The following is a 15,652-nucleotide window of genomic DNA, read 5'->3' on the forward strand; positions in this document are numbered from 1 at the left end:
CCATAGTAACTGTCAAATTGAATCTGTGTAAATAAATAAGCTAGGTTTGTGTGACTGTGTTATTTTTGAATGTGTATTCAATCAAGTGTGTGTGTGTTGATGTACTGGTTATTGTTAAGGTTAGGGATAATGCTTTGTTTAGGCTGTCCAAATGAATGGAAGTCAGTGCAGTGCCCTAGGAAGAATAGCATGTTGCTCCTTAAATGACCATAAATCACTGATCGACATTACATTGACCATCTTTCATCTTTATTGTTGACAATAACAAAGTGCACAAGCATTTAAAACAACACGAAACACCATTACTGTATTGCTTAAACCCAGGGAAGACAATGTAAAAGATTATTTAACAATATCACTGCAGTATTCTTGTCATGAATCCATCATGGAGCAAACTTATACAGCCACAAGAGGCAACCTGTGCCTTTAATTCTTTCTGTACCATTAGTGAAGAGACATGCAACATGGAGTTGCCATGACAACAATCTGGTCTCCATATTCTTTATTTACCTTACATAGTCCTTTAAAAAAGTGCTAACCAAATTAAAAGTAATGCCTGCGAATACTACCTTCTGATATTCAGAGGATACTAAGTAGTCCCATCAGACATAGTTACAATGAATATAAGTTGTGTATACGTGAATATATTTAGGACTATATGTAAAAGCAAAGTCTAAAGCACCATTTTCGGTCAGACACATTGTGCAAATTCATTTTTTCAAATGTATTGCTCAACAATGAGAAAATTAATTAAAAGATATACACTGTACACTGGACTTAGAAGTGACTCTAAGCCAACATGAATTCCTCATATGGTGTAAAACAGTCTTTTTTTTCAATCATCTAATTTGCATAAAACAGCAACATCTTACAGCAAAGTAGAGCACTGCATTCAAAGCAGCGTGGACATACCTGATGCCTGAGTTTAAAAAAAAAACAACTAACAAAAAAACAGGGGGGTACATAGTCTGCATCAGCATTCAATGTCAAAATCAAACAGTCATGTAGCAAATATCCAGTTGTCTATATGTTCAGGCTGTGTACAAGTTCACAAGGTGCCTTTCTACAAAGCTGGAGGCTGGTTATTCAGGTTGAAAGAGACACAGGATAAAAACATACAACAGTGTGCACTGCAGGGACCTCAAGTTGTGTATGATGTGATGCCAATGTCCACATGAGGCCAGGCAACGTTACAGAAATTTAGGAAGAAGCAAGAAATTCTTGAAACGCTCAACAGCCGAGCCAGTCCTTTGTGATTTCACCCAGTTTGACAATCTTCAAGCTGCTGTCTTCCAGTTTGAAATAGTGGTTGCCTTTGAAAAAGTAGCTGTAATCTGTGAAAAACAATCACAATGTGGTTAGTTGTTTTTGCTACAGTAAGAAATAGCTAATACAAAACTACCTTCTAATATCAGTAAAATAATCAGGCTAATAGAAGCTAATGGATTAACTGTGCAGTCACATTCAATCAGTATTTAAGCCTCTTTCTACCAGGATTAAGTCAATCGGGCAGCATACAGTGGCACCTCTGTGGAAGGGCACAGACTTTCTTTATATATATGTGTTTGTTTACTGTGTGGAGAAGGGGCTATGTGATGCTTCCTGGACTGTGTGTACGTTCAGAAAGAAGTGATGGAAAAATCCCTGGTTTCTTGCCATAGACAAAAAAATCTACATGTCACCTCTTACCCCAAGGAAACATAGTTGACAGAGTCTCAGGAGGATGTTTGCAACTATAAAGACAACATTTTCTCACCTTGAACCAGACTTCTTGCCTTTTAAAGTATTATTCAGTTAAAGAACATTTTTTTGGGGGAGTTGCAAAAGAGATACAGTACGACATATCTACTTTCCCACAGTCAGACTCCTCTGATCACCTCTCGGGATCAGGTTTATGAGGCTTTATCTAGCATATATCATATATCTATATGGACTGAGCACTATTTGGTCAATACCGCAACAGCTTTTGTACATGATGTCATGAAATTATGTAGATGGATCCATCATTCTATACATTGAACACCTGCTTTGATGGAATTGAAATGTGGTGCAACTCAGACGATCAAATGTTACTGTGCACACGTTAAACTATAAGATGATGCAAATGGTAAACAGTTTCCAACTTCAAATCACACACCCATTTTAAACAAAGAAATATTCTTTTTTTTACCAATGCCATTCAGACTGAAGGCAGCATCTATCTCATCAGGGATGCCATTCCATGAGTCAGCAATAAGTTTGGGGAAACCAGCGTCCATTGTCTTCGTATCTTCATCATATCTGTACACAGAAGAGCAGCAGTGAAGAAGCAGTTTCATGAAGAAGTGCCTCAAACACACAGCGACGCACTCAGCACACATACTTTTCCATGGAGATAAAACAGACAGTCATCAACACTATGAACTATCATGTTGTGCAAGGCCCAACCCATCTGCTGTGGTTTATGGTGCAGTTAAGGTCGTGCTGAACGCTAAATGAATCCAGACGTAACCGTTAACTGAATAAGAGTTGAACCAGGAAAAGCAGGGTGTGTCAGACGACGGTTTAAGGCTCACAAATGCTTGTATAATGCCGCTCGTGGGCCCTCACCTCCAGAATTTGTCTCCGGCAAAAAGATAAGTCTTCCTGTTCTTTCTAAAGTTAAAAGCAGCATCAATCCGCTCCAAGTCTGTGGGAAGGTCAAGGCTGGACAGCCTCTTGGGGTAACCTCTCTCCAACTCATCCGCTTTGTAGACCCACATCTCATTGCCTGGGAGAGAAAAACACAAGTTACACTGACGGGAGATAACTTTGACACAGGACTGGAGAAGAAGCCATATCCTTAATAAAATAATAATCAAATGATCTCATATATGAGAATCATTTTGAGCATTAAATCTGCCTAATAGCCAAACCAGCTCTTCTGTATTTCTAATTAGTATTCAGGAATATTGTAATATTAGTAAGAGGCAAGGGATGCATCTTGAACCACTAATAACCACTGCTGACTATCTCAAGTGTCCTAACATTCTTGCTTCTCCTAATGTTTGACTGTAAATGGAAAATCAACCAAATGGTCAAAAAGTAAAAGAGACATCTTTTCTTACTCATGGGAGTGTAACTGTCTGTGTCTCTGATAACCACACACACACACACACACATGGTTGATGGTAACAGGCTGCACAGTTAATGTAACTTCGTATAAACACTAATGAGTAATGTTTAATTCCACGCGTCACAGTGACTTGTCTTGTCTTGCATACCTGCAAAGAAGACAGTTTTTTCCTCCAGTGGGTTTTCATAGGCAGCGTCTATCTTGGTGGGCAGGTCGGACCAGTAGGTTGCGACTAGCATGGGGCCTTTGGGCTTACTTCGGAAGTTTACGGACCTGAACAGGAACCTGGCAGACAGAGAAGAAGTCGGTGAGTGACTGGAAGGTAGAGGCGCTGGGGATGAAGTGAGAGCGAGAGTTAGAGAGGAGCAGAGGGGGTTGATGATGACATGGTGCATATGTGTGTGAAAGAGGGAGGTTGTAGTGCAAGTGCTTCGCTGGCCGAGCCAGCCACAATGGCCTGATTCATGAGCATCTGGTTCTCGTCAGGGCTAAGGCTGCCGACGCCAGCGGAACAAGACCCATCTTGCCCGTATTTCCAATTCACAGCTGCACAACAACGATGGCTTCCAAAACTCTTTTCCACTGACCTATTTTTTAAAAAGCAAAAATCCAGTGAAAAGATGGTTTGGGATGATAATAAAAAGAAGACTTGACTATCCGTATGTCAGGATTCTGAACCAGATTTGCTGGAAATAGACTGAGACTGAGAAAATGTTAATTATTAACCTAAAACCTCCATCTCTCTCCAAATCTAATCAATGTAATACATTTTAATATTATTTTATTAATATGAATTAGTTATTGTTCTTTGCCCCTTGCCTGCTTCTACCAGTGTCGCCTACTTTCACCCAGGCATTCAGCCTTCTTGAAGGCCCGGAGCCACTTGCCAGTGTCCAGAGAGATCTTCCCTATGCCATTCGCCTCCAATTCTTCCTCCAGAGACCTGTGTCACTTCCTGATGAGTCCACCATTGCTGGATTCCAACTTGGTCTCTTGAGTGGTCCCAACTGCGCCATTTCCAGCTGCCCACCCAGGAAATCAACCTTCATCAGTCACACTTCCTTCGTCTGTAGAGAGACCCAGGCCCTCTCCGGCTTCCAAGATGATCATTTCAACTCTGTATCAGGAGTCATTTGTGTCGTCAGCTGAAAAATGTTATTATGTGACCAAATGGGGGCACTGGGCTTGCACGTGCCGGTGTAAACGGAAAGATTAACGATTTCAGTTTCAGACTACAGCGCAGCCCCCAAACTTCTCTGTTTTCAGGGCTCAGATGACAAATGTATCTGAGGCAGAATTTATGTGTTTTTCAACAAAACTGGATATAGACTTAGCCTCCGGCAAGACAACTAGAGAGTACAACCTTTGTCTATGCCTTCAACTCTGCCCTGCACAGTGGCTTTACCAGTCTGTTGTGCCTCCCGGCCATTGTCATTCTCTGTCTCTGTTCTGGCTCTCCAGCTCACCCCTGGCCAGTCTTCCAGCTGTCCCCCTGTGGTCCTTAGTCCATCCTTCTTCTCGAGCTCCAGGAAGAAATACAACATCAGGCATTCTTGTCCAACACTGAACACGCAACTTCGCCGTTTCCTGCTGTTATGGGGAAAATACTTGCATCATGTGCAGATTGGGGCTACAATTATTTTTGACTGACATCTTCAGTAAAACAGCGTTCGTTTGGTTAAAGGATAACGACCGTAGGAAAAGTTGTATGTTGCAAACAGCCTCAGGCAGTGGAAACTTTATACGATACAGGCACATGTTATATTTGAGAATTGTTCACAATGACAGTCATAAACACACAAGGAACATAATTATCAGGTTGGCCCAACTCTTCCTGTGAGGCAGACTTCATAATTGAGTTCCCCTTAAGCCTCCAGACAGGCAGACACATTCTAATGCTGAGTTTTTTTCTACACCATAAATACTGCTGAGGCTGCAGAAAAGCAGGGATCAAACTTTTCCAACTGAAAAGTCAAGCAAGAATAAGTCCCGGAGGCCCAGAGGGGATGGCTCTTTCTCTGAAGCTTAGTTTGTACCAGCTTATAATCCTGACATGGCTTTCAGGCAGCTCATTAAGTTACTGTGAAGGTCAGAACAACAGGCTACTGCTGATATTTAACTAATCTTACATTTTACATTGACTTCAGCATCATTTTCCACAATTTCTTGTCTTTAGATGAATCTTCTCAAGCAATGACACACCATATTTTTCCAAGTACAAAGTATTATAGTAACTAATATTTGGTGACCTGCTGAACCAAACACAGCATGGTTCAAACATCTGTTGAAATTACATAAATAATAGAAGAGCACAGATGATGTGCAGGTATGCTTATCATTCTTGTAACTCAGGCTGTAGCTTTGAAGGAAATATAGTCCCAGACCAGTTTCATTTCCAGCACAAAGGCCAAACTTTCATGGTCCACAGAGCACACTGTGAGCTCATGTGCCGCTCTGTCGATCACAGCAAATGTGTGCACAACGAGAGCCACCGTAAGGATGAAAAGTAATTCTGTTTTAAAGCAGGATTTGTGTTTCTCCCTGTTTTTACATCCAGGGGGATTAAAAATCAGGCACAAAAGTATGACTACACTCTTTGGTATGAAGGTCTGCTGGCCCGTTTATGCAGGATCCTTTCCTTAGATGGCCACGACAGATGTACAGTTCTATAAACTATTGGAATTGAATATACCGTCCACAAGGATGTCTGTACAGGTGTATAATCGATTTTCAATAAAACTTGTTTTGTTTTTAAGGATTATATACTGCATGTGTACTAAGCCATCTTGCTTTGCCATGTTTCTGCAGCAGCCTGAGTGGACATGCATTTCAAGCGTTGAGGCAGAAAGTTACTGTTTTAAGCTCCGTCCACGTCAACAAAGACGGAGGAAGAAACGGCAAAGAGAGTGGGAGGGGGGTGTTTACATCCTTTCCGGCATATAAAGTCTACTCTAGTTCCCTGTCACGACCGAGAAAGGAAGAGGTGAGCAGTGGCGTCTTCTGCTCGTTGCACTCTGCCCTCCCACCATCAGATATCACTTATTCTTACACACCGAACCTTTGAATCAACGCAACCAAAAAAGAATGCTATTATTAACATCAGCTGCTGAAATGTTCACAAAGGCTCTCCAGTTTCCTCCCACTCTCCAAAAACATGCAGATTTGGGGATTAGGCAAATTGGAAACTCTCAATTCTCCATAGATGTGAGTGTGAGAGAGGATGGTTGTTTGTCTCTATGTGTGGCCCTGTGATCGACGAATGTAGAGACTCTCAGAGAGTGTTGAGCACTCCAGGAAACTTCTACATGACGGTCAGCTTGTAGACACACAGTAATCTTTGAGGACTTTTGGAATGACTGGTGCCAGTGGAGGAGAGGCCTGTAAACTGTGTTTATGTCTGATGACTACTTTGGCTGTCACTGCATGTGTGGATGAATAGTTTGTTACTCCCTATTACTGATTGTCACGTCATTAAAACACACATCCAAACCACAATCTTCAAAGTGGCACAAGACTGAAATATGCAATAATTAACAGGACGCCCCGTGTCAAACTCCTTGTTTTTGTAGGGAAGATTATTATGAAATCCAGACGTGTAGGCTGCCTGACATCACATCACAAATCATAAAGTGGGCGATTGGGTTTTGTTTGTCAATCTTCCCGTAGATCATTTCTGCCAGCTTGTACTTTTAGAAAATATGGTCAAGAGCTTTAAATTTAGATGGATTATTGTTGACAATTATTTGTTCTGTTTTGGGTGCTGTGATCACCTGTCCTTGAAGAAGAATGTCTCTCCTCTGATTTGTGCCACTGCATCAAAGACCATCGGCTCCTTACAGATGTCCATTGGAGTCACTGGACCTTGAGTTGGAGGCAGAGGCTTGTCTGTGGACACACCTAATTTTGGGAGATTGACAAGAGTATTTTATATATATATAAAAGTACAATTAATAATACCTGGTTTCTAAAAAGGGAAGAAACAAAATTCTGTTTTGATGTATGACTTCATCCCTGACACATTACACACGACAGTTCCTCTCTCACCGTAGAGATCCTGGATGCCGCTGATGTCGTCATGAGAAAGTCTGAAGTCTTTAGTGAAGGTGTAAACGGGGGCCATCAACGCTCCAGGGTCCTGAGAGTGCTCCAAGCCAAGGGCATGGCCGAACTCATGGGCCGCCACCAGGAACAAACTGTAGCCTGAAAACATGTGACACAACAAGAATCTCATTTGTAACTGACAGACATAGTTGTTTAAATTATAATATATAATTATTATATAATTACATATTATAATACTGCTCCCTGCATTCATACCTTGGTCAGGACAGAAACCCCATTTACGGTCATCGTCGTAGCTCTTGGTGGTAGCACACCACATCTTGCCGTCGCTGCGTCCAGATGAGGTGCAGGAATCATAAGTGTTGCTCAGAAAGGTGAAGGGGAAGACACAGGGGCTTCCATCAGCGTTTCCTCCCACTGTGGACAAGGCTGGAGGGGGAAACGATGCATAAAAATGGAGTGAAGTTGGATTGGGTTTGGATTGTCCACCAGAAGTCAAATACCATACAAAATGCACAATGCATAGAGTAAAGTAGGAAGTGAAGTCAGAGATGGTAGTGAGCAACAACCTGAGTTCACCTTGTTGTCTTTTAAACTCATTCATGAGCCACAACTTTTCTCCACAACATTTTGGTTAATAATATATTGTGAAATCAACACAGATGATTGACACCATAATGAAGGCAGCTGGCACACAACATCAATACCTCGGCATAAAACCAAACAGCCGCCCCAATAGATTTTCTTTCACAGAGATCATTCTCACTTCGGCAAAGACTGGTTCTGTTTCCAAGAGAAATGGTATCTTATTTAGCACAAGCTAAAGTGTGTGCAACAAAGCTGCATTCCTGATCCATTAAAACAGCGACAGACAAAAGCCCCAGTGGCTGCAACTTTCTGTCTATTTCACTATCTCTCCATCCCTACTTCACCACTTCAACACTAAAACCAGTCCCACTGACTAAATGGAAAATAAGCCCTGCAACTGCACATTAAAATACTTTCACAGGCATTCAGCAAAACCACAAGCAAGACTGGAACGCCCAGCTAGAGGTTTCCTGTGGACCAGCACATGATAGGGCATCACACACTGCACTTGAGACTGTACTGTACACAAAGAGTATAATGTGCTATATGCATCTGAACACATGTGTGCAAACATGACGTCATACAATTAAACACATCCTTACATTAAGCATGTTAATGACACGTTTTCACTTGGTGATGACACCACCTACCAGTTTCGGGGCAGAACCCAAAGGTCTTGTCTCTGTCGTAATCCTCGGTAGTGGCACACCAACGGTAACCGTCATCCCTGCCCTCAGTGGTGCATCCTTCATACTTGTCCCCCTGAAAGGTGAAGGGGAACTTACATGGAGTGCCCTCTGCATTGCCCCCCATGGTGAACAGCACTGTAGATCGAAAGGAAATCAGCAGAAATAAACTATTGATGACATACTGTACACATGATGGACAATTCTATTTTTTTTTTTTTTTTACATATACATTTTTATTAAATTAAGTACTTCATTTGAAACTGTTGAAAATGATAACGCTCAATTTTTGTTACCTAATTATCGCAAAAAAACTAGAACCATTTGAGTCTTGAGTGGACAAAGAGGAAAAGAGAGGAAAATAAACCATAACTAAGGTAATTGGAGAAATGAAGCTTATTTTTACATCCACACAAATATAACAGGTGGCCCCATTACAGTCCTCCGTTGTGTTCGCATCGTATAAAACAACTCGGTACATGTGTGCTTTGGCAGTCTGATGTACTGGGCATGCGATCATGTTAGTACCATGGACAGCAGCACAACACAGATAAACAAAATGTTTGAAAAAGCCCCGTCGTATTAAGTGGGGTGGTAACTTGGAAAAGAATGATTCCACACTCAGCTCCAAACAAAAAAAAAACAACAGTTTCCTGGCATACGGTCCAACCTACTTTCTTTCCGTCCAAAACAAGCAGAGCGGCATAAAACATGGTCATAATCTGATAAGAAGTATTACTTTGCCTCTATAGGGAACAGTGATTCTATTCATCCAAACGTCTTCGTTGTTTTTGTGTTCCCGGTAACGTGCAACTCACAAGACGATGCAGTGCCATGTCATCTACAGCGTGTGTTCTGTCAGAGTCAGTGGCGAACGCCTGTGTCGAACTTACACTCATGAGGACAGAATCCATATTTGCCATCTTCGTCAAAGTTGTAGGTGGTAGAGCACCACAGGAAGCCATCGTCGCGGCCTTGGGATGTACAGCTGTTGTATTCGGTGCCCATGAACAGGAAGGGGAATTTACAGAAATCTCCATCGGCGTTACCAAACTTCGCCTTCACCACTGTGAAAGAGAAAGGATCATAGCGATGCTTGTCATGGATATAATGAATTTGCCAGACAGCAATAAAACTGTATAAAACTAGCTTTGATTTTCAGTGTTCCGTTTAATAGCAAGATTGTGACATTTCAGGTGAGTTAACTCTTGTGCTGCATGAGGCCTATTGCTTTTTGCACATGTGATAGATTCAGACTAGAGGATCTGGATGATGGGAAAGACAGACAACAATCTGGGTCAATGGTGCAAATATAAAACACAGGGAATAGAGATCATTTTTTTTGCATTTGGTTCCCAGGTGGCTGTGTTCTGCCAAAGTTAACACAATTAAAACAAGTGTACCATTGTCTCACCTGATATTTACCTGAACTTTTAGGGGTCACTAAAAAACGGAACCCCACTTTACTTCTACATATTACAACACAATAGCAAAATACTCTTGTACACTCTCCTTACCTTGGCCATCTCCCAGTGTCCACTGCTCATCATCATCAAAATGGGAGTCTCCTCCGATTCCGGCCCCTGGAGCAAAAGCGTGAGCCAAGAGGCCGTCTTTGCCGTCGAAGGGGTAACCATCTCCGTGCTCTGTTAATGACATCAATCAATATCAATGGATCGAGATAAACACCAGAGTTCATTCTCTTTCTTTCTTCAGGCAACAGCTGGTATAGCTGTCTTCTAGTTAGTAAACCATTAAGTGTCAGTTGTATAAGAGTATTTGCTGCAGAAACTCCATGGAAATGTTTATAACGACATTTGCAGGCTTATTTAAAGATCAAAATGTTTATGCTACAACAACCGTTAAGGGCTTCTAGTACAGTGGCGGCTTTTTTGCTGCCCTCTAACGGCTTATTCTTCCTTCTCAAATATCAAAATCAAAATGCTTATTTTAGCTGGGCTGAGCGTAACAACCAGTGTCACAACCACAATTGCCATTGTTCCCCTTTTTGTTTTGTTCCGTGCAAATTGGCTGACAGGGTGCAGAGTCACCATAACAGAATGTGTTATTGCTCCATCACCACTTCTGTTGAGCTGTTTTTAAACTCGGTGAAGTTTAAGTCTTGCGGAGAGTGGAAAGCCGCTTCACCTAAACAAAAGATGGATGTCTTCTGTGGGAAACAATATTTTACTTTTTATCTTGAGATAGCCTTAGTAAGTGAGTGTCTATTCACTGTTTTCCATATACCAACACAATAATTCAGAACATGACATATGCAGAAGGCGTGGATTGTTTTTTTTTTCCCCGAGGGCACAAGAGGTTGATTTTTCACATCAACTCCATTTGAGAAGGGAATCTGAGTTGAAGTCATTACACACTGGCATACCATTGCGCCCAAAATTAATCATGATGTCAGCCTCTCCGTCCATGAGGCGGGCGAATGAGAGCGGCGTAACATCACTCCACACTTTGAAGGCTCGGAAGAAAGCATCATTTATGACCTCCTCGTCCAAATCCAGAGAGTATCCCAGAATTCTATGGAGCAAAACAGAGGAGACGCATTCATGAGCGAGTAAAACAAAGATAAAAACTCGTATCACTGGATCTCCTCTGCTCAAAATCATGGAAAAAGAAATCGGGCGAAAGACAGAATAACAGAACATGAGTCATCGGGTGAAAATGCCTCCTGAAACAATGTCCACCCGCAAACGGTGTCATGTGCCTGTGGACACCATCCTTTTCCTGAAAACAGTCTCCATGATCGCCTGCTTGTTATTGTCTTTGGCTCGCAGTCTCCCTTAACACACACACACACACATGCAGACGGGCTGGAATGATCAGGGCCGCACAAAAACCGCTGATATAAATAAACCCATTCCATAAACCTCAAAAAGCACAAAAACAAAACACCTGGCACATACTGTGTAGGAATGCTGCTGTTAGCAAAACATGACTGGTGGGGGTGGGGAGGACTTGGGGTTATGTGCGTGTGTGTGTGTGTGTGGGAGAGAGGGTCAGTGGGTGGTGTGTGTGTGTGTGTGTGAGTGAGAGAGAGGGAGCAAGCTGTGGTCTCTAAAAGAAAACAATCGGTGGCTTTGAATTTATACTTTTAAACACAGCTTTGGGAATCACATCCAGACTTCAAGATGGTGGTGTTATTGTGATACAGTCTAAATATTATCCCTCAATATGCTCAGTAGTTGAGTATTTCAACTTTTTATTACATCATGTATAAAGCCCTGATGTGGAACATGGAATGCATCTAAAGCAATCTAAAATCACCTCTCCAAAACATTTAAATCTCCCCATTTGTTGAGCACAATGAATAAGATTCAGAGTGACCACGGGCCCCAGGTTGTCCTAAATGCCTGTAACAGGAAGTCACTTTTGACACAGTGCCTCCTTGGAAATGATTAGGTCAAGTTATTTCTCCTGACCTGTAGGTGATGTCTTTCTTCTGCCACTTGGGTTTCCTGTGGAAGAAGTTGTAATTGGCCACATCTGGGACGCCACAGCGGGGCTTTTTCATGATTTCCACAGTTTTGGCATCAATTTCGCCAGTTTCTTGCAGGGAAAAGAACTTTTGCATTTTCTTCAGCGTGTCCTTGAGCACCATGAGGTTACATCTGTCTTGTGGGCATCCATAAAATTTATTCAAATAGTGCTAAAAGAGAAAAAAAATACATATAAATGCACATTTGAAGTCATTTTAGTTATACTGCACAACGGATGTATCAAAGCATATCCCCTCGTTCATTCCCTATACTAAAGATAAAAAAAAGTTTTAAGTTTTAAGAAAACAAACAATAACAACTTACCAAAGCAACCTCTTTGTCTGTTTTGGGTGTAGTGTCGTCGCCAGGAAACCTGATTATAGGCGACGGGGCTGCAAAGATTGCTTGAAAACCGAACTGAGCCAAAAACAAACTGAGAACAATCCGACGACAACTAAGTATCGTCGGTAAATCCATTTTCCCCAGACAATCTGAATAATCTGAAGTGAGGAAAAATGTCGTTCACCCCGAACTACGATCCGTCCAGCAGGTCAGTTTGTGGTGCCTCTGGTCCTCTGGTGTTTTTTTTTCTTCCTTTTTCACTCCTTAACGGGACATCCTGCAACCTCAGATCTATGAACTTTCTCAGTTCTGCTTGCACAGGCACTTTTTCCCCCTGATGCGCATCTGCGCAGTCTCCAGGTTGGGACAGAAGAGGAGGAGGAGGAGGAGGCCACAAACACAGGAATAACTTCATGCTCACTCATGTGTTTGGATTTCTTTACCGCTCTTCTGTTTTTTACCGAAAACAGGGAATTAACAGAGATTACAGTATGATATCCTCGGGTAAAATACCATGATGTCATGTTTATTGTACTGTAACATACACACACTGACTGCTGAGCATTTGCTGATATGGTTTTGCATAATTGCAATAAAATGTTTGTAATGGGAATTTGTGCACTTTTTTTTAAATCCCCCACACAGATAATAACACAATATAACTACTTGCCTGCATAGTTTAATACATACGCAGTTGCACATTAGTTTATTTCACCCTGTATTTGCCCACCACACCTTTTTAGTAAACTTGCAATAAGGAAGCACAAGTGTCCCAAGATCTTAATGTTGCTCATGTCATCTATTGAAGGAGGATTTAATCGAATTGCACAGTATTCGTGAGCCCAAATGTTTACATGGGCAGCAACAGGGTTAATGCGTTTTACTTTACAGATTCCAAAGTACATTTTTTAAAAGTCACATGTTTTTTTGTTTTTTTTTGTGTGAATCATTTGACTAGAACCACAGCGACACCCAGTGGCAGAAGGGATAGACACGATTTGAAGAGCTCTGTTGACACCTGGTGGCAGGACATAAAAAACAATTTTGTTATTTAAAAAAAAAAAAAAATAATAATAATAATATTGGTTGTTTGTAAATTGTAATACACTGACAACTACCGAAATAGACATATTAAGTATTTTCATATGCTGCCAAAATGATCAGACTGGCTCCTAGAAGCATCTCTTTGATGCTTTGTGAATACAGGGATGATCTAAACTGAACTAATCTTAAGCTTAGGTCCGCTTTAGACATTACTCATATTGTTTTGTTGTTGTTGTTATGTTTCAAACATTTTAATAAATGTGTTTTTTCCACTGAACTCTCCAGATGTGAACTGATCAGCACTGAGTCATCACTCTCAGTGTTGTGTTGCAGTAAAACTGGCCCTTTCTCAGCACTCTGTGGTGACTCACAACTCCTGAACCCCAGACAGTCATTTTAAAAAAGAAAAAAATCAAAAAACAAACTGTTCAGATTGGGTTGGTTGAGGTTACAGCAACAGAGAGTCGTCAGTATGTTTGACATCACTGCCCTCTGGTGGCTGACATGAGCCAGGCAGCACTGTCTGTTTCTTTGGTCCTTGGAGCCAGTCTTCTTCACTGTGTTGTTGTCTGGGATGTACTCTAACTGTCTTTGACGTGTCTTTGTTTCCACTTTCATACTGCTCTACACTGAGCAGCGTTTGAGAGTGCACTCTTTAATAGAGAGAGCTGAAGGACTTTTCCAGCAAAGAGATCTGACAGCTGGATGGCTCGCAAACAGGATTTTGTGGTATTATCTAGCAAAGCAATTTCCTCTCCCTTTAGCCAGAGTACAGTTAATTTTTCATAGCCGGGGCTGCTGCTGCTGCTGCTGCTGCTGGTGGTTGCAGAGTGAATTTAACATCCATTTGCCAACAATATCCAGGGCCTGTCACTTTGGAGCAGGAGCTTTATTTCATGCACTGATACGTGCTGCCATCTCCTCTAACTGACACACTTGCAGTGATCCCTCACAGAGCCGGGGAACAGAATAGCTACCTATTAAATGTACATGGGCCTGCCTCTGTGAATAGAAAATGCTAAGATGTGAAAAGTTGAGCCGCAGCTACAGTGATTGAACAGGTTTGTCCATATGAATGCATTTCTTTTCGCGGACGGAACTGTCATAAAGAGATTGAGATGATAAGGTTTGATTTGCATGCAAATTGTTTTCTTTTTTTCTTTTTTTTTTCTTTGTCTGCATTGTAACATCTCCCCGTGTGTGCGTGTGTGTGTCGATTGCAGACGCATCTCTTCTGTTTGTATTTAGTTGATTTTGATGAAATGTTATACACTAATAGAGCTGATTTACACTCGCCGGCCTCTTTATTAGGTTCACAGGTTTCATGTGTTGTGCATGAGGGAAATGCATACCTGGATTTAAACGAGCGATTACTTGACTTAATGTTGACTTTCTCTCATCTTGAACGAGTCTGGCCAGCATTCTCCTCTAACATCTGTCATCTATGAGGCATTTTCGCCCAGAGAACTACAGCTCAAAGGGATATTTTCTCTTTTTTTGGACCATTCTCTGCAAACCCTGGAGACGCGTGTGCCTGAAAATCCCAGCAGAGCAGCAGTAATTAAAGTATTTAAAATCGCCTTTATTCCCCATCCTGTAATACAGTTTGAACTTCATCAGGTCGTCGAGTTGTGATGTGATGATATACTGTACTTGCATTAACTCGCAGTTGAACAGGTGTACCTAAAAGGTGCACCTTCATTATAAACAACTACTTCTTTGTTTAAAGGGTGCTTTCTGCATGTTGTACACATGCAACTTAAAGCTTCAATATGCTCACTCTGGTCCACCAAACACATGTAATTAATTATGACAGTGAGTTGCCTCCTCCAGCATGCCAGCGTGGCCTCCTCCTGTGACCGGGAATGGGGCATTCTGGACATGAAGGCCAGTCGTATCATGGTGCTCCAGCTGGCTCCGGATCTTCAGGCCCACTTGATTGACCCCGGTCCAGCAGAACAGACCGTAGCCCTGGATGTCACCTCCTTCGCTCACCCTGGTCCTCTGGCTCCTGCAAGGACCCAAACAGATTCTCTGATGGGTCATCAAACCAAACTGTCCGTATGGCTGGCTGGCACCAAAGTCATGAATAATCACAAATATCACAGTCCCACTGCCGTGTTCTCTTACCCCAGCTCAGGAGCTACGTAGAGTGTCTGGAGGACAAAGTGTTCAGCGATGTTCAGACTTGAATGCATAGTTAGACCGGGCATGTAATTAATTCTGACACAGAGTGGTTTCAAATCAGTCTATTGGCATTGTTTGTTTTATGTGCTTTGCAGGAGTAATTAAGCAATGGTTGCTGAGTAAATGAATGCAGCAACAGCTCTGTCAATAAATCT

At 41.8% G+C, this 15,652-nt stretch overlaps 1 protein-coding gene across 1 annotated transcript; it reads right to left on the bottom strand.

Moving 5' to 3' along the window:
- Nucleotides 1–227: 227 nt before the first annotated feature.
- Nucleotides 228–12,588, bottom strand: mmp2 (matrix metallopeptidase 2). The gene is made up of 13 exons (XM_058629056.1): nucleotides 12,249–12,588; nucleotides 11,868–12,094; nucleotides 10,817–10,965; nucleotides 9,948–10,076; nucleotides 9,324–9,497; nucleotides 8,395–8,568; nucleotides 7,412–7,585; nucleotides 7,139–7,294; nucleotides 6,865–6,991; nucleotides 3,243–3,379; nucleotides 2,590–2,749; nucleotides 2,171–2,280; nucleotides 228–1,334 (listed from the first exon to the last, which is right to left on the bottom strand). The coding sequence occupies exons 1-13, from the start codon at nucleotides 12,399–12,401 to the stop codon at nucleotides 1,231–1,233; spliced, it is 1,974 nt and encodes a 657-aa protein (XP_058485039.1). The 5' UTR covers nucleotides 12,402–12,588; the 3' UTR covers nucleotides 228–1,230.
- Between the last annotated feature and the right edge of the window lie 3,064 nt (nucleotides 12,589–15,652).

Source organism: Solea solea, chromosome 5 (assembly GCF_958295425.1).
Source record: "Solea solea chromosome 5, fSolSol10.1, whole genome shotgun sequence".
In the NCBI taxonomy this organism is placed as follows: domain Eukaryota; kingdom Metazoa; phylum Chordata; class Actinopteri; order Pleuronectiformes; family Soleidae; genus Solea; species Solea solea.

Coding starts and splice junctions, on each gene's coding strand:
- mmp2 (XM_058629056.1), bottom strand. CDS start 12,401: ATGGATTTACCGACGATACTTAGTTGTCGTCGGATTGTTCTCAGTTTG. Junction 7,586..8,394: donor TGGGTTCTGCCCCGAAACTG/GTAGGTGGTGTC, acceptor TTCCCCCTCCAG/CCTTGTCCACAGTGGGAGGA. Junction 2,750..3,242: donor AAAAACTGTCTTCTTTGCAG/GTATGCAAGACA, acceptor TTTCTCTCCCAG/GCAATGAGATGTGGGTCTAC.